This window comes from Lutra lutra, chromosome 14, assembly GCF_902655055.1.
Source record: "Lutra lutra chromosome 14, mLutLut1.2, whole genome shotgun sequence".
In the NCBI taxonomy this organism is placed as follows: Eukaryota; Metazoa; Chordata; class Mammalia; order Carnivora; family Mustelidae; genus Lutra; species Lutra lutra.
Window position 1 is genome coordinate 83,808,975 of NC_062291.1, and position 24,482 is coordinate 83,833,456.

Genomic DNA, 24,482 nt, shown 5'->3' on the forward strand with positions numbered 1-24,482 from the left:
TACCATTGAGAGAGGAGGTAGCCCATAGCAGAACCGGGGCTCCCCCAACTGCGTTTTCATACCGGGACACAGAGATACTCGTCATTGTTCGTTAGTGTGGCTTCTTGTGGCCAGAGTAGACCCTGTGGCCCAGGTCAGGTCAGGCTGATGCAGGGGCTGAGGGCTTCTGCGGACTGCTGGGGGCCTGTTTGTGACACCGCTGCATGTCTGGGAAGGTTCTTGTCCAGAGCCCGTTTGGGAACATCCAGGCCTTGTTTGCTTGTGGCAGTGACTGTGTGTGTGTGTTGTGTGCACAGAGGTGATTTCTGACGTTTAATGTGCAGGAGACAGTGGTACAGCTCTGCTACAGCAAAGCCCTCCCGCCCAGGTGAGACCCTCTACCTGATGTTGGTACTCTCCAAGGAAGGCATGATGGATTGCTGTTTCTGTTACCTTTATGTCTTTAACTGTGGTAAAAGCCGCATAATAGAACGTTCCTTAAACAGTTTTTACAGTTCAATAGTGTTAACTGTGTTCATACTGCTGTGGAACATTCTGGAACTTTTTCTCTTGCACAACCTAAACTCTGTCCTCATTAGACGACAACATCCCATTCCCCAAAGCCCCCAGCCCCTGGCAGCCACTGTTCTGCTTTCTGTCTCTGTGAATGTAACAACCTTAGATATCTTGGCTAAGTGGAATCGTGCAGAATGTATCTTTTTGTGACTGGTTTATTTCACTGAGCATTATGTCCTCAAGGATCATCTGTGCTACAGGATATGTCAGAATGTCTTTCTTTCTTAGGGCTGAATTACACTCCACTGTGTGTATACACTGCCTTTTCTTTCTTTATCCACCATCGATGGATAGGTGGGTGTTTTTTCCACTTGGCTGTTGTGAACAGTGCAGCTGTGAACATGGGTGTGCGTCTCTCTTCACGATCCTGCTTCCGTTGCTTTTGGGTATATTCCCAGACATGGGATTGCGGGATCATATGATAATTCTACTTCTAATTTGTGAGGATCCTCCATACTATTTTCCTTGGTGGCTGTACCTGTTTTGATTCCCATCAACAGTGGACAAGGGCTCCGGTTTCTTCATGTCTTTGCCAACTCACCTTCTTCCCTTCTTTCCTGCCATCTATCTTTTTTTTTTTTTTTTTAATTTTTTTATTTTTTCAGCATAACAGTATTCATTATTTTTGCACCACACCCAGTGCTCCATGCAATCTGTGCCCTCTACAATACCCACCACCTGGTGCCCCCAACTTCCCACCCCCCACCCCTTCAAAATTCTCAGATCGTTTTTCAGAGTCCATAGTCTCTCATGGTTCACCTCCCCTTCCAATTTCCCTCAACTCCCTTCTCCTCTCCATCTCCCCTTGTCCTCCATGCTATTTGTTATGCTCCACAAATAAGTGAAACCATATGATAATTGACTCTCTCTGCTTGACTTATTTCACTCAGCATCATCTCTTCCAGTCCCGTCCATGTTGCTACAAAACTTGGGAATTCATCCTTTCTTTCTTTTTTTTTTTTTTTTTTTTTTTTTTTTACAGCTTTATAAACATATATTTTTATCCCCAGGGGTACAGGTCTGCGAATCGCCAGGTTTACACATTTCACAACACTCACCATAGCACATACCCTCCCCAATATCCATAACCCCACCCCCTCTCCCAACCCCCTCCCCCCATCAACCCTCAGTTTGTTTTGTGAGATTAAGAGTCACTTATGGTTTGTCTCCCTCCCAATCCCATCTTGTTTCAATTACTCTTCTCCTACCCCCTCAACCCCCCATGTTGCATCTCCTCTCCCTCATATCAGGGAGATCATATGATAGTTGTCTTTCTCCGATTGACTTATTTCGCTAAGCATGATACCCTCTAGTTCCATCCACGTCGTCGCAAATGGCAAGATTTCGTTTCTTTTGATGGCTGCATAGTATTCCATTGTGTATATATACCACATCTTCTTTATCCATTCGTCTGTAGATGGACATCTAGGTTCTTTCCATAGTTTGGCTATTGTAGACATTGCTGCTATAAACATTCGGGTGCACGTGCCCCTTCGGATCACTACGTTTGTATCTTTAGGGTAAATACCCAGCAGTGCAATTGCAGGGTCATAGGGTAGTTCTATTTTCAACATTTTGAGGAACCTCCATGCTGTTTTCCAGAGTGGTTGCACCAGCTTGCATTCCCACCAACAGTGTAGGAGGGTTCCCCTTTCTCCGCATCCTCGCCAGCATCTGTCATTTCCTGACTTGTTCATTTTAGCCATTCTGACTGGTGTGAGGTGATATCTCATTGTGGTTTTGATTTGTATTTCCCTGATGCCGAGGGATATGGAGCACTTTTTCATGTGTCTGTTGGCCATCTGGATGTCTTCTTTGCAGAAATGTCTGTTCATGTCCTCTGCCCATTTCTTGATTGGATTATTTGTTCTTTGGGTGTTGAGTTTGCTAAGTTCTTTATAGATTTTGGACACTAGTCCTTTATCTGATATGTCATTTGCAAATATCTTCTCCCATTCTGTCAGTTGTCTTTTGGTTTTGTTCACTGTTTCCTTTGCTGTGGAAAAGCTTTTGATCTTGATGAAATCCCAAAAGTTCATTTTTGCCCTTGCTTCCCTTGCCTTTGGTGATGTTCCTAGGAAGATGTTGCTGCGGCTGACGTCGAAGAGGTTGCTGCCTGTGTTCTCCTCGAGGATTTTGATGGATTCCTTTCTCACACTGAGATCCTTCATCCATTTTGAGTCTATTTTCGTGTGTGGTGTAAGGAAATGATCCAATTTCATTTTTCTGCATGTGGCTGTCCAATTTTCCCAACACCATTTATTGAAGAGGCTGTCTTTGTTCCATTGGACATTCTTTCCTGCTTTGTCGAAGATGAGTTGACCATAGAGTTGAGGGTCCATTTCTGGGCTCTCTATTCTGTTCCATTGATCTATGTGTCTGTTTTTGTGCCAGTACCATGCTGTCTTGATGATGACAGCTTTGTAATAGAGCTTGAAGTCCGGAATTGTGATGCCACCAACTTTGGCTTTCTTTTTCAATATTCCTTTGGCTATTCGAGGTCTTTTCTGGTTCCATATAAATTTTAGGATTATTTGTTCCATTTCTTTGAAAAAAATGGATGGTACTTTGATAGGAATTGCATTAAATGTGTAGATTGCTTTAGGTAGCATAGACATTTTCACAATATTTATTCTTCCAATCCAGGAGCATGGAACATTTTTCCATTTCTTTGTGTCTTCCTCAATTTCTTTCATGAGTACTTTATAGTTTTCTGTGTATAGATTCTTAGTCTCTTTGGTTAGGTTTATTCCCAGGTATCTTATAGTTTTGGGTGCAATTGTAAATGGGATGGATTCCTTAATTTCTCTTTCTTCTGTCTTGTTGTTGCTGTAGAGAAATGCAACTGATTTCTGTGCATTGATTTTATATCCTGACACTTTACTGAATTCCTGTACAAGTTGTAGCAGTTTTGGAGTGGAGTCTTTTGGGTTTTCCACATAGAGTATCATATCATCTGCGAAGAGTGATAGTTTGACTTCTTCTTTGCCGATTTGGATGCCTTTAATTTCCTTTTGTTGTCTGATTGCTGAGGCTCGGACTTCTAGTACTATGTTGAATAGCAGTGGTGATAACGGACATCCCTGCCGTGTTCCTGACCTTAGCGGAAAAGCTTTCAGTTTTTCTCCATTGAGAATGATATTTGCGGTGGGTTTTTCATAGATGGCTTTGATAATATTGAGGTATGTGCCGTCTATCCCTACACTTTGAAGAGTTTTGATCAGGAAGGGATGCTGTACTTTGTCAAATGCTTTTTCAGCATCTATGGAGAGTATCATATGGTTCTTGTTCTTTCTTTTATTAAGGTGTTGTATCACATTGATTGATTTGCGGATGTTGAACCAACCTTGCAGCCCTGGAATAAATCCCACTTGGTCGTGGTGAATAATCCTTTTAATGTACTGTTGAATCCTATTGGCTAGTATTTTGGCGAGAATTTTTGCATCTGTGTTCATCAAGGATATTGGTCTGTAGTTCTCTTTTTTGTTGGGATCCTTGTCTGGTTTTGGGATCAAGGTGATGCTGGCCTCATAAAATGAGTTTGGAAGTTTTCCTTCTATTTCTATTTTTTGGAACAGTTTCAGGAGAATAGGAATTAGTTCTTCTTCAAATGTTTGATAGAATTCCCCCGGGAATTCCTCTGGCCCTGGGCTTTTGTTTGTTTGGAGATTTTTGATGACTGTTTCAATCTCCTTACTGGTTATGGGTCTGTTCAGGCTTTCTGTTTCTTCCTGGTTCAGTTGTGGTAGTTTATATGTCTCTAGGAATGCATCCATTTCTTCCAGATTGTCAAATTTGTTGGCGTAGAGTTGCTCATAGTATGTTCTTATAATTGTCTGTATTTCTTTGGTGTTCGTTGTGATCTCTCCTCTTTCATTCATGATTTTATTTATTTGGGTCCTTTCTCTTTTCTTTTTGATAAGTCTGGCCAGGGGTTTATCGATCTTATTAATTCTTTCAAAGAACCAGCTCCTAGTTTCGTTGATTTGTTCTGTTGTTTTTTTGGTTTCTATTTCATTGATTTCTGCTCTGATCTTTATGATTTCTCTTCTCCTGCTGGGTTTAGGGTTTCTTTCTTGTTCTTTCTCCAGCTCCTTTAGGTGTAGGGTTAGGTTGTGTACCTGAGACCTTTCTTGTTTCTTGAGAAAGGCTTGTACCGCTATATATTTTCCTCTCAGGACTGCCTTTGTTGTGTCCCACAGATTCTGAACCGTTGTGTTTTCATTATTATTTGTTTCCATAAATTTTTTCAATTCTTCTTTAATTTCCTGGTTGACCCATTCATTCTTTAGAAGGATGCTGTTTAGTCTCCATGTATTTGGGTTCTTTCCAAATTTCCTCTTGTGATTGAGTTCTAGCTTTAGAGCATTGTGGTCTGAAAATATGCAGGGAATGATCCCAATCTTTTGATACCGGTTGAGACTTGATTTAGGACCAAGAATGTGATCTATTCTGGAGAATGTTCCATGTGCACTAGAGAAGAATGTGTATTCTGTTGCTTTGGGATGAAATGTTCTGAATATATCTGTGATGTCCATCTGGTCCAGTGTGTCATTTAAGGCCTTGATTTCCTTGTTGATCTTTTGCTTGGATGATCTGTCCATTTCAGTGAGGGGAGTGTTAAAATCCCCTACTATTATTGTATTCTTGTCGATGTGTTTCTTTGGTTTTGTTATTAATTGGTTTATATAGTTGGCTGCTCCCACGTTAGGGGCATAGATATTTAAAATTGTTAGATCTTCTTGTTGGACAGTTCCTTTGAGTATGATATAGTGTCCTTCCTCATCTCTTATTATAGTCTTTGGCTTAAAATCTAATGGATCTGATATAAGGATTGCCACTCCTGCTTTCTTCTGATGTCCATTAGCATGGTAAATTCTTTTCCACCCCCTCACTTTAAACCTGGAGGTGTCTTCGGGTTTAAGATGAGTTTCTTGTAGGCAACATATAGATGGGTTTTGTTTTTTTATCCATTCTGATACCCTGTGTCTTTTGATTGGGGCATTTAGCCCATTAACATTCAGGGTAAGTATTGAGAGATATGAATTTAGTGCCATTGTATTGCCTGTAAGGTGACTGTTATTGTATATTGTCTCTGTTTCTTTCTGATCTACTACTTGAGGGTCTCTCTTTGCTTAGAGGACCCCTTTCAATATTTCCTGTAGAGCTGGTTTGGTATTTGCAAATTCTTTCAGTTTTTGTTTGTCCTGGAAGCTTTTAATCTCTCCTTCTATTTTCAATGATAGCCTAGCTGGATATAGTATTCTTGGCTGTATGTTTTTCTCATTTAGTACTCTGAATATATCATGCCAGCTCTTTCTGGCCTGCCAGGTCTCTGTAGATAAGTCTGCTGCCAATCTAATATTTTTACCATTGTACGTTACAGACTTCTTTTCCCGGGCTGCTTTCAGAATCTTTTCTTTGTCACTAAGACTTGTCAATTTTACTATTAGGTGACGGGGTGTGGACCTCTTCTTATTGATTTTGAGGGGGGTTCTCTGAACCTCCTGGATTTTGATGCTTGTTCCCTTTGCCATATTGGGGACATTCTCTCCAATAATTCTCTCCAATATACCTTCTGCTCCCCTCTCTGTTTCCTCTTCTTCTGGAATCCCAATTATTCTAATGTTGTTTCGTCTTATGGTGTCACTTATCTCTCGAATTCTCCCCTCGTGGTCCAGTAGCTGTTTGTCCCTCTTTTGCTCAGCTTCTTTATTCTCTGTCATTTGGTCTTCTATATCGCTAATTCTTTCTTCTGCCTCATTTTTCCTAGCAGTGAGAGCCTCCATTTTTGATTGCACCTCATTAATAGCTTTTTTGATTTCAACTTGGTTAGATTTTAGTTCTTTTATTTCTCCAGAAAGGGCTTTTATATCTCCTGAGAGGGTTGCTTTAATATCTTCCATGCCTTTTTCAAGCCCGGCTAGAACCTTGAGAATCATCATTCTGAACTCTATATCTGACATATTACCAATGTCTGTATTGATTAGGACCCTAGCCTTTGGTACTGCCTCTTGTTCTTTTTTTTGTTGTGAATTTTTCCGCCTTGTCATTTTGTCCAGATAAGAGTTCATGAAGGAGCAAGTAAAATACTAAAAGGGTGGCAACAACCCCAGGAAAATAGGCTTTAGCCAAATCAGAAGAGATCCCGAATTGTGAGGGGGGAGAAAGGAGATAAAAAGGGGTTCAGAAAGAAAGAAAAAAAAAAAAAAGAAACTATTAAAAAATAGAAAGCCGATAAAGAAAAAATATAAAAAGAGGAAAAATATATATATATTAGATAAAATATTTAAAAAACGTTAAAAAAAGAAAACGGTAAAAGTTAAAAAAAATTTAGCAGAAGAAGAGAAAAAGAAAATTGAAAAAAAAATTAAATTAACTGCAAGGCTAAAAAATCATGGGGAGAAAGCCATGAGTTCCGTGCTTTGCTTTCTTCTCCTCTGGAATTCCGCCGCTCTCCTTGGTAGGTGAACTTGGTCCTGGCTGGGTTTCCCGTTGATCTTCTGGTGGAGGGGCCTGTTGTAGTGATTCTCAAGCGTCTTTGCCCCAGGCGGAGTTGCACCGCCCTTACCCGGGGCCGCGCTGAGTCATCCGCTCGGGTTCGCTTTTGGGAGCTTTTGTTCCCTGAGCGCTTTCCGTAGAGTCCGGAGGACGGGAGTGAAGATGGCGGCCTCCCGGTGTCCGGCCCGGAGGAGCCGAGAGCCCGGGGCCCCACTCCTCAGTGCGCCCTCAGAGAACAGCGCCCAATGACTCCCGTCACCCTGGCCTCCGGCCGCGCTCCGAGCTGACCGAGCCTGCGACCGGTTCAAGGCGACCCCGAGCTGAGAGTCACTCCTCGGCTCTGTCTCTGCAGCCGGCTTCCCCGTTCTAATACCGGTAAGCTCTGTGACACTCAGACACCCCCGATCCTTCTGCGACCCTGCGGGACCTGAGGCCGCGCTGATCCCGCCTGGGCTTCACCCCAGTTAAGCCTCTGGAGCGATGTCCCTCAGCGGAACAGACTTTTAAAAGTCCTGATTTTGCTCCGTTTCTCCGCCGCTCGCCGGGAGCCGGCCCCTCCCGCTGCGGTCTATCTTCCCGTCGCTTTGGATTCACTTCTCCGCCAGTCCTACCTTGCAGAAAGTGGTTGATTTTCTGTTTCTGGAATTGCTGTTCTTCTTCTCTTTGATCTCCCGTTGGATTTGTAGGTGTTTGCAATCTTTAGATAAGCTATTTAGCTGATCTCCCGCTACCCGAAGTAGTCTCAGCCTGCTACTTCTCCGCCATCTTGACTCCTCCTGTCCTCCTGCCATCTATCTTAACGGATATAGGGTGACAGCTCATTGTGGTTTTGATTTGCATTAATCATTAGTGCATCTACCTATAGGATTGTTGGCCGTAACATGGACCTTCCCATATATTGTTGGCAATAAATGGATTTTTAAGTGTAAGAGCTTATCTTGGATTTATTGAAGAATCTTAGTAAACGTGTGCTTCTTTCTTTATTTTTTTTGGGGGGGTTGGATTTTGTGATAATTAAACATGAAACTACTCCTAGGAATGATTTCTTTCAACCGCTAAGTTGTCAGGTGTAAGTAGTAGTGGTGGGGAAAGCGATTTTAAAGACCAGTGTCTGCTTAAGGGAGGCTCGATTATAAAACAGAAGAGTTATTTTTAGATTTAGGATATGTTAGATGTAGGTAGTCTTTTTTAATAATAGGGTGTAAGGAATGGAAGCAATCATTGTCATCATTTTTTTGTTCTGGATTCCAGCAATTCCTACAGGAGGGTGACTCTCTCCAGAGTGCTCTGTGTTTCTGTCCAGCCATCTTCCCTGTTTCTTCCGTTTCCCCCGAAAAGCACAAGCTCAGGTGTAGGGGCTCCCATTGGCCGAGTTGGTCTGGCCCCGGTTTCCTGTATCAGGATGCCCTGGGTCTTCAGAGGCTGTTTGGCCACGCCCCAGATCTTCCGAAGATGCAGCTCTGAGGTCTGGAGCGAGAATACGTGGGCCATATATATTTGAGCTCAAAACATCCAAATGGAATCATTTTAATATGCGTTTTCTTGAGAAATATGTAAAGTAATAATTGCTTCATACATTATTCAAGGAAAACTTATTTTGTATCACCGATAGCTCTTGTAATCTTATATAAAGATATGCTAATGGATTTAATTAAAATAATTATACTGAATAATGTAGCCTGAACTTTACCCTAAAATAGTGTCTATTAATCATCATCAGTAGTAACAGTTTTAGCTAGAGAGACACTTAAAACATTAAACTGATACTGGGTAGAAGGTGCACTTTCTGTGTTGTTTTTCGGTTTGGATTAAGTTGGCATTTTCACGAGCTGCATGATGATTAAATTTGCTCAGAGGAGAGTATACAATTTATTTAACTTCCTCAACCTGAACTATTTCAGTGGTTAGAAAACTTTTAGCCTTTCTTGCCACTTCATAATCCTTTCTATGTGTTTATTATTATTATTTTTTTCCTTCTAAAGCTGTGGTTTTAAGATGCTTCTGGTCTGTTTGATTCAGGTCTGACCTTACCCCACCTGGAGCTGCTATGGCTGGATATCCTGGCTTCCTGATTGCCGGGCTATTAGGCAATGGACTCACTTTTAGGAGGGGCCCTCGGCAACTCGCCTGTCTTTTAGTAGAAATAGAAACAGCTTTACCATCGACGGTGGTTCTTTCTAATTTTGTTTCTGGTTTCTTTCTACCACTCACTGGCTTTCAGTCAGTGCTCAGTGGTCGGGAGCCCTGTTGTATTTGGGGGTGATTTCAGTTTTCCCTAAAACTTCGTGTGCTGGGGTGTGTAGGGGACTCAGGTGTGTGACCCCAGCATGTCAGTGCACACATGTCTGTTGCCTGGAGGCCCGAGTGCATAGAAATGGACTGGTCCATCCTCAGGTGGGCAGATGAAAGCTTTGCCAAGTTCAAAGAGAAAAGCAAGCTAGGATTTAAAGAGCCATTTCATTAATTTGCTTAGTTTTAAAGTCAAACCTGAAGAAATAACTTTCTGAGAAAGCAAACATTGATTCGATAGACAGTTATGTTTTAGAAAAGAGGAGATGAATAAACAAAACTAAACACAGTGAAGTCATCTGAATCCGTATGTTGTGCTGTTCTCTTTCTGGCTAGGCCGTGTCAGAAAGGAGGTGCCCTCACAGGTTACGTGGCAGTTTATTTAGAGAGAGCGCACATGCGAGTGAGGAATGGGGCAGAGGGAGAGGAGGAGAGAAGCTCAGGCGGACACAGCACTAGCACAGAGCCCTGCATGGGGCTCGATCTCACAACCCTGAGATCATAACCTCAGCCGAAACCAAGAGTCAGATGCTCACGTCTCCTTAGTCAGAGCTGAGTCAGGTGCCCCTTAGCTCCGACTCCTGATGTGTCCCACAGGCCTTGCGCCCCTTCCCACTCCCGGCCCCCAGGCCACAGCCCAGGAACTGGTTAGTGATTGTCATCCTGGTATATGGAGCCTAGCCAAGGTGCTGTGGGCAGGGGCTGCTGGCGGGCTGGCCCCACATACTCTGAGCAAGATTTTGTTTAAATAATGAACCAAATTCAAAAAAGATAATAAAAATAGAACTAGAAGAGAAAAAAAAAAAAAAAAGAAAACCTCAAATGCCTCCCATTCCTGTTACCCTGAATTCAGTGATACAGCAAATCACTCTGCTCCTTCCTATTTACCTCTTTGTATAGGACTTTATAAAATTTCCACTGAACGTGGTGGAGTCCCATTTGAGAGTTGTGCCCGTTAAAGAGGGTTTCTGTGCCAGTGTTTGCACACATCCTGGGCTCTCCTGCTGCACGATGGGTGGCAGTGGTGGCTGCTGTGGGTCGAACACCCATGTTCGGGAGGACATGCCGAGTGGCACACACGCAGTGTCCTTCCATTCTGCTGCGGTCTCTGGACGCCGGTGCGGAGAACCAGCACATTTTACCAATGAGAACCACTGCCAGGACAGGCCAGAGCTTCGTGTGCCCACAGCGTGGCTCTGGGACGTGCGCCCGTGTTCCAGGTACTGTGCTTCCCCCCTGCGTCATGCCGGCGTGGGTTCTCTTGCCTGCATCCGGGACTTTCTGTCCACGAGGGGTCTTTCTGCCCATGAGATTGCAGCCAGCACTGTCTCCCATCCCTGCGGAAGCCCCTGCTCTGTCTGGCCTGTGCTGCACATCTGGGGGAGCTCCTGCAGCAGCTGCTCCTTGCAGGAGACCTGAATTTAGTGAAGCAGCCCCTGAGTCCAGAGAGAAAATGAAGCCTTTTGCTGCAAGCATGAGCAGAAACCAAAACACTTGAAGTTCTTGACAAATAGCCAATATTAGGAACGGGCAGAGCTAGTTTTTCAGTCGGGAAAGTCTGAGCTCGGGGTGGCGTGGACATCAGCGTCGCTGCCTCTTCTGTCCGGCTCATCAGACTGGAGAGGATAGAGTTGCTTCTCTTGGCTGAGGAGGGGGAGTTCTGGGGGCCCACAGCAAACAGGTGCAGTGTTTCTTGGGAATGAAGAGGTGATTTTATATCGAGCTCTGTCAGTCTGGCTGTCATGGGGTTTCTGCTGTGTCTAAGAGCCTTGGCACAGCTTGAGGGAGCCCAGAGAGGAGGAATAGCCCTGCCATACCTCAGGGGCTCTTGGCTGGGGGACACAGACACACCAACCCTCTCTTCCAGCCCAGAGCAGGAGTCACTTTAGATGCCCAGCCTGGAATCCGTGTATCTTGAAGAAAAGGACTGAGGAGTAATCAGGGGTTTACTTTGAGTGTTTTGGGGCAACAGAGGGAGTGATGGGCAGGGAAGCAGGGGGTCCAGAAAGAGGGAGCACTCATACACTGGTCTGCTGGCGGGACGAGGCTCCTCCTTGGGTTGGAGAGGGTCCTGCAGAGGCAGGTGGAAGTTGCTGAGCAGAGACACCAGGGAGGAGGGGCCCGAGCCTCTGAGGGTGCTCGCTAGTTGGGCTGGTGCCTGAAGAGTTGGGTGGTGCCGTCCAAGTATCTAGATGAGCTGTGCATCTGGTCTTAGGAAAGCTACTCTGGCTGCAGCCTGAGGCATGAGCTTGAGGGGCTCCACGTGGAGGCGGGGGGGTCAGTTGGTAGGCTGCGGCGGGAATGTCAGACAGAGACAGAGGACTAGTCTCTAGGTTGTAGAGACTGTAGGAGTGGAGAGGGGGCTAGAACCCTGGGCAGGTAGTGGGGAGGCTCCACCGTGCTTTGTGATTGGTCCGGAGTGGCCGTGAAGCAGAGGGGGCATCTGTGGGGGCTGTGACGTGGGGACTCAGCCATGTGGTGCCCTGAGCAGAGGTGTCCTGGGAAGGTAAGGGGGCGGCCGGCCTGTGGCAGGTGGGACAGCTGTATGCAGAGGCGCAGTGACCATTGTGTGTGGGTGTGACGTGCAGAAGGAAGGTGGGGTCCCTGAGGAGTGTGTGGAGGAAGGAGAGAAGTCTGGCATGGGACCCCAGGGACACCCAGTTTTAAGGGGCTGTGGCGACAGGACCCAGCATGGAAAGCTGGGGAGGAGTGAGTGGGGAAGAAGGCCAGGCAGGTGAGGGAGGGGTCGCCTAGGAAGAGGCTGGTGGCCTTGGCAGGAATGGAGATGGTGGGGCTGAAGAGAGGCTACAGAGGGCAGAGCGGGGAACGTGCTGGACAGTGGGCACCATGCCAGCCCACGGCCCGGGTTCTGCCGTTGCAGGTGCGGGGAGGTCCCTGGGGCCCCCCAGGTGTTGCTTCAAGAGACCAGCTCATCTGCCGAGGGAAGGAACCAGGTGGCGTGAGGACTGCGTGACCTGGAGGGACTGGGGCCGGGGTGGGGTGGGGGGGGGGGTGGTGTGTGTGTGTGACAGAGGGTATGGAGGGTCTGCGCTGAGCCCAGGGGCAGGATTCAGTTCCTTTTTGAGGTGGGTGCTCCCTCTCAGCCTGGGCGGCGCACAGAGGTGCGGGCACTTCTGGAGTCTCTGCTCTCTCCTGGTGGATTTTGGTTTTCTGGGAAGTAGGAGGTAAGAGGGCTGGGAGGCGTGGGGTCCCAGGCTTGAGGAGAACTGTGAAGAAGGTGGACTGTGAACAGGGACAGACACCAGGTCCGAGAGGTTCGAGCCTGCTGGTCCTGTTCTCTCTGTGCCCTCTTTCCGTCCTTGCTTACTTAACCTGCGCTCAGTGGCAGGTGCTGGTTATCTCCGTTCTCTCTGAAACCCCAGAACAGTAAGATGTACCGGCCCTAGGGTCTCGGTCTGTTAGGCTGAATTCTGTGTTAGACAGCATTTTGGAGTCGCAGTGGGCACATGCCCCTTTTAGTGGACATTGCTGTGACCTCTGGTTGGGCAGAAGCCCTAGGGAGCCCTGACCCTGCCCTGGTGCTCAGTGTGCCCGGTTAATGTGGCACCTGGCCGCCCCAGAGCAGCCCATCATGCCTGTTTTGTTTGTCCCTGTCCGCTTCACCCTTGTGAAACGGAGGTAACCTGCGATAACTCGATGTGTTCCAAAGTTGAATCTCAGAGGACGGAGTTGGGATCCCTTGATCTGGCTGGCATTGAAGGACAGGGTCAAGACGTAGAAAAGAAACCTTGGTGATTGTGCAGTGCAGAACCCTGCTTTCCTGCCCTGTCTCATCAAGACCATGCAGCACCGAAGAGGTGGTGATGAGTCTTGTGCTGGCTTCATGCTCTGCATGGTTGTTCTCAGCCTCACTCCAGATCCCAGTACTATGAATCTGGACACACGCCTTCCCTGCATGCCTCTACTTTGTCATCTGTGAAAGGGGATAGCAGAACTTTCTCATGCTTTCCTGAGGATGTGTTGTGTCCATGGAGTAGAGGATCCAGAAGAGTCTCAGGTGTAGACAGAATATTCCCACGCTACAAATTAGGAAACTTGAATTCATTTGAAGTGACTGGAATCGACCACTTAGCTCTTCTTTCAGGCATCAGTGTTGAGATTCAGGAACATTCTTGGGCCTTTTCCATGCCTGGCTCCCCAGGTGATAGAGCTTTATTCATTTTGACCTTGAAGGTCCGGTTTGCAGAGTCATACAGTCGAGTCATGGCCCCGGCATTCCTCCTTCCCCCAGCGCCTCCCTACTGCTGTGCTTTTTCCAGACTGTTTGAAAGATGGACCCACAGGGTGTGTAGCCTTTTGAGTTTGTCCTGTTTTCTCTCTCACAGGGCATCTGAGATTCATCCATGTGGGGTGTAAGGGGAGCCTGGGTTTTTCTTTTTTTTTAATACCGAGTATGCTACATAGTATGGAATCACGTCTAATTCTCAGTATGCTACATTGTACGGAATCATCTCTAATACCGAGTATGTTACATTGTATGGAATTACCTCTTGAGGGACTTCCGAGCAGTTTCTAGTTTCGCCTGATTACAGATAAAGCTGCGGAAACACTTACGGGCAGGGTTTTCTGTGAGCATTAGCTTTGAGTTTCAGCTGGTCAGGACTCTGGGGTGCAGTCTCTGGGCTGTGTGGGGAGTGCGCATCTGACTTCCTGAGAAGCTGTCTTGTGCTTTTCTGCGGTTGCTGACCTTGTTTTGCATTCAGCCCAGCAGCCCCACTTGATACTGTCAGGTCCTTTTTTTTTGCAATTCTAATAGGTGTTAGTGATACTTCACTGTGGTTTTAATTTGCATTTCCCTGGTGACTAAAGCTGTTGAGCAACTCTTCAAATGCTTATTTGCCATCCGTATATCTTCTTTGGCAAAGTGTCTTTTCAAATCTTTGGCCTATGGCAGGGGGAAGACTATTTTCTCATTATTGTGTTTTAAGTGTTCATTGGATATGCTGGGTACAAATCTTGATCAGATAAGTGATTTGCAATTACTTTCTCTGGGTGGGAGACTCATTTTTTATTACCTTACCAGTGTGTTTTAAAGAGCAGTTTTTATTTTGATGAACTACAATTTATGGATTTTTTTTTTCTTTTACAAATTGTGCTTTTGGTGTCCTAAGAAATCAATCGTTGCTTAGTCCATTACAAATGTCTTCTAGAAGTTGTGTAGTTTTAAGTTTTATGTTTAAGATTTATGATCCGCTTAACTTAATTTTTGTATAGGGTGTGAGGTATGGAAACCATTTCATTTCCTTTGTTGCAAATCAGTTGACCAATCATATATGTTCTGTATATTAAAGTGGGCTTTTCCTGCCAAAAACCAAAATTCAACTGAGTAAATTTGAAGATCCAATTGGCCTTATTCAGTGATTCAAAATGATTTAATTAAAAAGATTCAGTGATTATAAATGATTCAAAGTGAATAGGACACCATCCCGTCCAGCAAGCAGAAAGGAGCTCTGAAGAGCTGGGAAAAATGAGACTTTTATAGGCAGAAGGGGGCTTTCTTGGAGGGATGGAAGGGGCTGTCAGGTGAATTACCTCAGTAGTGCTGACCAGGGAGTTCCAGATTGACTAGTTAAAAAAAAAAAAAGATATTATTTATTTATTTGACAGAGAGAGAGAGTGCACACAAGCATGAGGAGGGGCAGAGGGAGAGGGAGAAGCAGGTTCCCTTTTGAGCTGGACACAGAGCTGGATCCCAGGACCCTGGGATCATGACCTAAGATGAAGGCAGATGCCTAACTGACTGGGCCACCCAGGCGCCGCTCCAGATTGAGTAGTTTGATCTTATATTCCTGAGAGAGACTGCAACTGGAGTTTCTTTAGGTATGAAGCCTTGGTTTGCTGACATGGAGTTAAGCACAAATGACTCCATTCTGATTTTTTTTTTTAAACACTACCTTTTTGCATTCATAAAATAATGCTAACAATTATATATGCAGTAAGTATAGTATTTTCCAGCATTCAAAGTGTTATGTTTTCAGCTTGATTTTGAACTTTAATGCAACCTCTGGATGTTCTTGGTATGAGCGTTATTTCCCCCATGTTATTCTGGGAGGTGGAGCCCAGCCTGGTACAAGGAGTTGTGTAGAGTCATAAGATAGAGGGGGGCCCAGCATCGTCAGAACACTGAAAATCCACGAACTTTTCCCAGGGTGTAGCTGAGGGGTGGGACTCAGGCTGCCCACTGAACTGAGTTTTGATGCTCTCCCTGTTCAGTGCTCGCACTGTGACCAGGGGTAGAGTACCTACCATTTCCATCGGCAGTTCCCCTGCTGTCCAGCAGCTGGCTCCCCACCAGAGGTCTGGTGTAATGAAAGAGAGAATGCACAAGGGTCCTGGCGCAGCACACAGCATGTAGTAGGAGCTGTCATGATTACCATCACTCTTGTTTTTTGAGATCGTGGGTTTTCTGGAAGGTACAAAATAGGAATAGAAGAGAGAAAGTTACTAAAGAAAAAACAGACTGCTAATGAAGGGATGCATGGGTGTACAGAAATCAATGTTGGAGTGGAACAAAGAATCATTTTAGATGTTGAATATGGGAGAACTGCAGTGACTTGGACAGTAGGGAATTCTTTCGAGGGACACAGATCTTCCTCTGCTATCGCTTCATTAGGGTTAAGGAGAAAATCACACAGAAACTTAGTGCAGTGTAGGCGTTCCCTCAACAGGCACCAACCTTTGGCCTCTGTTAAGTCATTATGTGTCAAGGTGACCTCTAACAATCACCATTGTTTGTGGCGCAGAGGTTTCTTTGCTCTGTTTTTGTTGTGTTTGGTGATTCCATTGTCTCATCTAAAAAGTGATCCTTCTCTTCTAGCTATGTCTGTGGTGCTTCCTAGGAATTACAGATTTGTATTAACATTTGCCAGACTGCACGAGGCTCAGCATTCTTTGCTCTTGGTTTGCAGGGGGCGGCGTTGAAGTACTTGCCGACTATTGTCAACGATGTGAAATTGGTGTTCGATCCCAAAGAGCTCAGGTAAGGAAGCACTCAGGGGGCGGGCTTCCCACATCCCGTGGTCTGCCTCCTTCCCGTGCAGAGAGGTTATGAGAGGCTCGGGTTCAGTCTCGTGTTGGCAGACATCAGTGTCCTGGATTGTTCTAGAACAAACTCATGCTGGTTGTGGTGTCTCTGACACTTCCCTAATTATGACTTTATATGGAAAAGACATCATCTATCAACACAGTATTTTCTTTAGAGGGTTGCTTGTAGCCCAGTGGGTAGATCTTACAAATTTGGCATTTTGTATTCTTTCAGGATTGAATTTCACTATGTGGTGGTTGGGTTTTTGTTTTGTTTTCAACACCTAAAATATCTGACACTGGAGACTGACTATTCACTACCCTCCCTTGCTCCCCAGCATGCATGGCTGTTCTTCTGTGCTCCCGGCTGATGGACTGCAAGCTTAAGGCAGAACAGTTAGGAGTTGTCACCTAAGATGATATTAACAAAACCACAACAAATGCCAAGGAAGCTGGTTGTTGGGCTTTCAGACCAAGGACAGAGGCAGGGGACCAGATCCTTACTTTTGCACCTTTTTTTGACGCCTGGCTGGCGAGCCCAGTCCTACTTGTGTAATCTGTAGGGGCTTGTATTTCACAAGATGGTTGAGCACCACGGGGATGTGCAGCCTGTTTAACCCCAGACATGTAAAGCACAGCCCTTGTCTGCTTTTGATTTTGGCTTTGATTTAGCATTTAACACCATAAACTACCTGCAGAGGATGGCACCATTTTTAGCAGCCAGAAAGCCCATCTAAATATTAGTAAAGGTCCATGTGTCCCTTGAGTGGTTAAGCTGAATAAGAAATGCTCATCCCTCCCGTTCTTTATGTCCACTGTAGGTTGCTCATGCCTGCGAGGGGAAGGAGGAGCGTTTGCGGGGAGGGGCCGGTGGTCCTCTTCTCCATGAATCATCAGGTTTCTGATGTGCCTGAGGATTTAGTGTTCTGCATGGACACATTATTTTCTGTTCGCAGACACTGGCAGTGCGGGGGACGGGACGGCTTAGCATGCCATAAATGAGAAAAGGAGATGTGAATGGGCCCATCGGGAGCAAGCCTGCCCTGGGTCTTTGGAATGGGCCCGCCCCTGCATTGTGGCTGCCACAGAAGCCATCAGCAGCCCTTGGGGTCTTGTTAGAAAATGCTGAATCTCAGGCCCCTTCTCAGATCTTCTGAATTAGGAGTGGGGGATGGGGCCCAGCCGGTTGGTTTTAATGAACCTTCCAGGAGCTTTTGGTGAAGGTTCTTGTTTGAAAGATTCAGGTTTGGAGAACAGAGCAAGTTGGGGAAGCTGTGGTTGGATGGGCCATACTCTGGGTCTGTCCTTAAGGGGCCCAGGGATCAGACTAACTGGTTAATGGGGCAGCGTCAGTGTTCCCAGTGGGTTCTGGTGCCTGTGCTTTGAGAGCCAAGGAAGACCCCCTTCTCCAGGGCCAGTGCAGTCGGCCCTTGGCTCCTTGTCCCTGTAGGCATGCCTGTATGCTATTTCAACACCTTGTCTTCAATAACTTTTTTTTTTTTTTTTTTAAGATTATTTGTTAGAGAGAGTGTGTGCATGTGGCTAGTGCGGGGAGGGACAGAGGGAGAGAATCTCCCAGACTCCCCACTGAGCGCAGAGCCTGACACCTCACTCTCGAGACCCAGGAGATCATGACCTGAGCCAAAACCAAGAGTCGATTGCTTAACCCACCGAATCACCTTATCTACTGGGTTTTTTTTTAATGTCCTTGTAAATCATGTATGTATTTTTTCCTTTTTAGAAAGTTGATTGATGTTTTGATGAAACAGAAGAGATCACAGAGGAGAATAAATCAAATTAATTCCACTGACTAAAAACAACTAGAAGGATCTGGTTTGCACACACGTATACACATGCATGTGTGCAGACGTAGTCCCCTAAAAAATTCAACACGGTCATATTCTTTATTTTATAATCAGCTTCTGCACATAAGACCTCTTATTTTCCTACATTGTGGAGTCGTCTTTTTAGTAACTTCCATGGTGTTTGATCCGACGCCGGCCCCATCATTTATTTACTAGGTGCCCACATCGATCACGTGCTTTCTCCATACACAAGAGGCTCCACATGAAGCACTTCCATGTATTGTTCAGTTAATCTTTGCAACAACGGTGTAACATCGGTTCTGTTATTAGCCCACTTTTATGCTAAGTAACTCATCCCTGAGAACTCAGTGGTCCTGCATCCAGGCCAACACAGCTTTTGGATTACAGCAAACAGGCCTCCATGCGATAGGGGTGTTAGGCTTTGTTCGGTTTTTCTTATGCAGTCTGCTAGGATAAATTCTTTTTTTTTTTTTTTTTTTTTTAAAGATTTTATTTATTTGACAGACAGAGATCACAAGTAGGCAGAGAGGCAGTCAGAGAGAGAAGGAAGCAGGCTCCCTGCTGAGCAGAGAGCCCGATGCGGGGCTCGATCCCAGGACCCTGGGATCATGACCTGAGCCGAAGGCAGAGGCTTTAACCCACTGAGCCACCCAGGTGCCCCAAATTCTTTTGTAGCTTAATTGTAGTATCTTGCCCTTATTTATATCATTAGCTTGAACAGTGATGTGGGATTACAAGGTCTTATGTTCTCTTTTTTTTTCTTTTGTATTTTCTTAAAATATTTTAAAAAATATTTTATTTATTAATTGGAGAGAGAGAGAGCAGGAGCAGAGGGAGAGGGAGAAGCAGACTCCCCGCTGAGCAGGGAGCCCGCGGTGGGGCTCGATCCCAGGACCCCAAGATCATGACCTAAGCCAAAGGCAGACCCTTAACTGACTGGGCCACCCAGGTGCCCCAAATGCTTTGTCATAAATACGATCCAGTTGCCCTCTAAAGGTCAAAGCAAGCTTTTGCCAGCGCATGTTGGTGTCTGTCCTCCCAGACTTGTGGGTACTTGCAGTTACTCTTTTACAGAGCCTTGCTGATGGGATCGGTGAAAGGCTTTTCTTTGTTGCCAACAAGAACTCTTCTTCTCAGACTCCTTTATAGTTCTATTGACTGTTTGTAAAAGTAAAGTTGAAAAAAACACTCACATGAGAATAATTCACATGTATAAAGTTCCCCAGGAGTAGAGTGTGTCATTACATGAGCTGTGTGCCCGTCATCGTGGTTGAGTGTGGGTGGCCTGATCCCCGGCAGATGCTGGCACTCTGAATAGTCATTTTCTGCCCCTCCCTGGCTCTTTTTGTATGTATAGCTCCGCCTTTTCCAGGCATGTTCTATGAATGAAATTATATAATATGTAGCCTTTTCTGTCTGGCTCCTCTTCCTTGGCATTATGTTTTCAAGGTTCACCCGTGTTGTTAGCGCGCTCCAGAACTTCATTCCTTGATACGGATGAATTTTATGGAAATGGTATATCTTGTTTATCGGCTGCTCATGCGACAGATATCTGGGTCTTCCCCCCACAGAATATGAAGAATAATATTCCTGGGATTCATCTACCAGACTGTGTGTTGGAGATGTATTTTTGTTTCTCTTGGGTATATATAACTGGGAGTGGAAATGCTGGATCATATGGTAACTGGGTTTAACATTTTCAGGAAATATCCAGCAGTTTCCCAAAGTGGCTGCACCAATTTACATTCCCACCAGCATGGTAGGAGGGTTTCAGTTTCTTTATATCCTAGCTAGCCAACACTTGTTGTAGTCTTTTGTTTGGATTATAGCCGTTTGAGTGGGTATAAAGTGAAAAATAACATTTAAAGTATCATTTTGTTGGATGAGATTTTGGCCCATTTTGGATAATGGACCATCTCCAATGTTCTGGTAGAACTTAATCACCATTTAATGGCCTTACATTTTGGTCTGATCTTGAACACAGTAGATCATTTTGCTGTATATCCCTAAACTCTTTTCACTTGTGTTTTTCATTACAGCAAAATGTTCACTGATTTCATCCTAAATGTTCCCATTGGTTTGCTGACCATTCAGAAGCTGTATTGCTTGATTGAAATCATTCACAGTGACCTCTTCACACAGCACGGTGAGTGGAACCTCGAGTATCGCGAGGATGTCACGTTATTCATTGTCTATAGGCCTGTCCCTTCTGAATTCTCTCCTCCATGCCAACAGGGGTGGAGGTAGTAGCCAATTAAAACAGCTCCATTGATTTAGCCCCTACAAGAGAATGGTAATTGACATATGGTGGAGTAACAGATCATTGAAAGATGAAGGGAAAAACCTTGTAGTTGGTAATTTAGGTGTACACCAAAGCCCTATGATAATCAGTGTACATTGTAGCCTTTGAGATGTGTGATTGTCTATCTTGGGGAGGCAATCACCTGCTTCCATTCAGATGATTGCAAAGAAAAATGTCAGGTTTTCTTTAAATTTAGAAATAATGGTTCTGCCTCTTCCTGAACTTTGCACTCTTTGACAGGGTTTCCTCAAGCCCTGCTCAAAGTAATAAGAATTTTAATGATTCCTCAACTCATTTATCCTAAGGAACACCTTCTATTTCCTCACATTATCTCCCTACCTTTTTTATTAATCATTTTCTTTCTATTTGGACAGATTGAATTAATATTTTACACTTGTCAAGCAGTTTTATTGAAAGCTTAAAACCTTTGCATAATTCCACAACCTTTCTCATTTAGCGGAGGCAGATGTGGGGACCGTTGAGTGACATTCTGACTGAGAGGCACGGGTTTCTACTCTTCTATTTGTGTCCAGAAATTTGGCTGTTGGATTCGTTTTCTTTTGTCTCCATGTGTGGTGTTTCAAGGGTGGAGCAGCCTGGCTGGGGATTTCCTACTGAGCTCCTGGCTGCACCGGGAACTCAGTTTATGTCCACATTAGTCCTTTGTACCGTCTGGGCTCCTGGACCCTGTGCTCCCCTTCCGGTTTTAGCCTGATTTCTTGATTGAACTTTATCACTACCCTGGAGTCTAACACGTACAGTAAGGCTTCTGTTAAGAGAAAATGTTAAGACTTCATTTGAGTGGGTGTGTTTCTTTTTGAGAGAAGTTCAGCAGACCAAGAAATAACTGGGTTTCTGCATCCCTTCCAAACCTCTCTCTCTGGGCCACAAGCCCATTGTTCACTTGCATAAATGGAAGTCCGCTCCATTGCCCTTGGTTGGGATTCAAAGCACATGAAACTCCCTTACCTAACAATCTGGATTGTCCATACTTCAGGGTCTTGTTGGAGGGCTGGGTCTTGAATTATTCGTTCTCCTGGTGTCTTCTAAAGTTTGGTGAAAAAACATGGGGTGCAAGAGGGCATGATGATGCGGTGATGGGTAGGGACTTCTTCTTCATTGTTTCTTTCCATATTGATGATATTTTATACCAAAACAAGTAAAATCCCCTGGAAGTTTTCTGTTTGGATTTTGTTAGGTAGGTTATTGATGTCCCTTCTCCTAATCATCCAACCCCAGAGACACACACGGCTGACTACCACCACTGACTTAAACCACTTCACTGAATGAACAGTTAATCAATTAATAACAACCGTCAATGGATTATTTGTACTTGACTTTTACTGACTGTTGCTATAGGGGAGACCTTCTTCCCTGTATTGCATAATTACTGTTGCCGAACTTTGTGCCACAATCATTTAGCTGTCTTGGAGTAAGGACTTAAAACATAAATGGTTCAGTTAAAATATTTAAAATAGAACTTCTTCAGAGCATACATTTCAACAAACTGAGGGTTTCTCGAGGGTGGGGGGTAGAGATAGGGTGGCTGGGTTATGGACGTTGGTGAGGGTATGTGCTGTGGTGGGTGCTGTGAAGTGTGTAAGCCTGATGATTCACAGAGCTGTTCCCCTGGGGCTAATAATATATCATATGTTAATTAAGAAAAAATGTATATCAAGGGAATCTTTTCCTGTATTGAAACTTAACTTCATTTCCTTTGCTAGTAGAAAGCTGGAAAGGGCTCTTCCTATTTATTTTTGGTAATTTTGTCAGCCTGGGTATTTGGTGATTGTGTTTTTCTTCTTCTTTACTGTGCCCCGTTTCTGTTTTTCATTCTTGTTTTCTAAGTCTTTTATCAAAGACCGCCTCAAGTCCTGTTTCGGGAGGTTTTTGCAGCATGCTGTTAATTATTAACTTAGAATCTTTTTAAGTACAAAGTTAGGGACTTAGTTTTCATAGCAAGCTGCACCCAACATGGAAAAGGAGGTCGTGTGGTATAATGTGAATCGAGACTGAGTGTGTGGCCGAAGAGCCACTGTTCACCAGAAGCCTCAGTGTCTTGGAAGCAGCCCCCAGCTGCCCAGTCAGTAGCCTTGTCTTAAGCCAGCACTGGCGGTCTAGACTCACTTCAGATGCTCACGGCGGTCTGGAAGTGTTTCAGAATACGTTGTCCAATGTCCAGTGTGGAAAAGGGCACCCCCCCCCCCCCCAGGTTGTGAGTGTTAGGAATCTTTCTGGGAAGGGATCACGAAGACAACACTGATTTTTCTCATCTGCAGGCTCTCTGCTCCTTCAAGGCAGCCTGCAGCCGTCTTCCCTCCTTGTCAGGAAAGACGAATCTGTGGAAGTCTTCCTGTTGGTTTGTTCACATGAAGATGTCATTACTGTTGCAAAATATTCTCTGCCACGTTTGGTATAAATCGTTGAAGCCACAGTATTTTCTGATGAGATATGATGGCCCTGATTTTCCTGCTTTGTTCCAGTTCTTGCTGATTTGTAACAATGGTCCTGGTCTGTGTACTCTTCCTGATCCCAGGGGAGCCCGTCAGCCTACGGCCTCACGTGTCCAGAGTTCTAGAACCTGATAGAACCAGAGTTAGCTGCATAAGCCACTGACACTGCTAGCCTGAAGTAAACATTTTTCGGGGACATGGTCTGGGTGCATGGCCGTGTGGCTCCTCCCCAGTGAGGTTCCAGTTCCCCAGTGAGGGCTGGGGTTCCCCAGTGAGGGCTCCAGGCCCTGTCTTTGCTCACCAGCGCGTGGGTTGCCTCACTCATGGAAGGGATTCACTTAATTGCTTTGCTCTCAAACATTGCTTTCCTCCTCCCCGCAGTATCAAATACAGTCCTTTGTTTGAAGGGTCTCCCTTCAGTGTGAGTGACAGGCTGATCTGGGTGCAGCAAGGCCGGCCGGGAACACGGACTCTGGCGTTGCTTCTCGGCGGGGAGGCCTTCTTCTGCCAGGCACGGGTCCCGGGGGGCTGAGGCTTGAGGTGCCCTGGGGTTCCAGCCTTGTTTTCCCGAGTGCGGCTTCCCCAGCCTCTGAAGGACACGGAAACAGAGCAGAGCTTGCGAGGCTGGGGCAGGAGATGTGTGTTTTGGCAGAGAAGGAGTGTTTGGCTCTAGTGGGTGTGGACACCATAGCTGCTGTCACTGTCTCTGTCCACGCACAGGTGTCCCAGCTGCCATGCTCCTTCTGGATCAGGGCCTTGCGACTCCTGCTGCTTCTGCAGCTGCCACCCTGTGGAAGGGGAGTGGGAGCTCTTCACAGAGCTGTCCCGCCCACTGTTGGCTGCGAGTCCCGCCCACTGGGGCTCTCAGCAACACCTGGGACGCACCCTGCCTTACAGTTGTCACTAGAGTGGCGGTGGACATGTCCTGACTTCTGTGCGAGGGAGGGACAGCTTGTAATAGAGCGATCTCTCCCAAGTATGAGAAGTTTTTTCTGCAGCTGGGGTGGACCCAGTGGCCACGGTGGTGTTCGCTACATAGTTTACCCATAAAGCCAGCGCGCCAGCCCCTGGAGACTTCACTGTCCGCAGCTCGCTGTTGACTGTCCGCGCCGTCAGCTTTGACTCTGAGCCCCAGGCCCTCTCCTTTAACTTTGACTTGTTTAAAAAAAAAAAAAAAAAAAAAAAAGGAATGACTTGTTTGCATCATTTCTCCTACAAATGATTTTACTTCCTCGTTAATGAAGAACTCTGCATTTCCAAAAGCCTCTCTGTGATGGGGGCGGGGCGTACACAGTGGGGCTGAGTACTGGGCTTTATGATCACACTGCCTGGGTTCAAATCCTGCCTCTAGTCCCCACTCACTCAGTGACCTTCGACAAGTTACCCTCCTGGCTTCAGCTTCCTCACCTGCCCTGTTCTTGTTACCTACATCCTACATTTTGGAAATAGGAGCTAAAAGTCAGTAGACCTGGATCAAATAGAGAAAAGCATTCCAGGGAACGTCCTCTGAGA

At 45.5% G+C, this 24,482-nt stretch overlaps 1 protein-coding gene across 5 annotated transcripts in view; it reads left to right on the plus strand.

Moving 5' to 3' along the window:
• DOCK1 (dedicator of cytokinesis 1) overlaps nucleotides 1-24,482 on the plus strand; it is a 509,676-nt gene that overhangs the window by 165,415 nt on the left and 319,779 nt on the right. For all 5 annotated transcript variants that reach the window (XM_047703535.1, XM_047703534.1, XM_047703533.1 and 2 more), the window contains exons 24-25: nucleotides 16,275-16,345; nucleotides 20,255-20,361. In XM_047703535.1, the coding sequence (XP_047559491.1) occupies nucleotides 16,275-16,345; nucleotides 20,255-20,361 (178 nt within the window). The remainder of the gene's footprint in view (nucleotides 1-16,274; nucleotides 16,346-20,254; nucleotides 20,362-24,482) is intronic.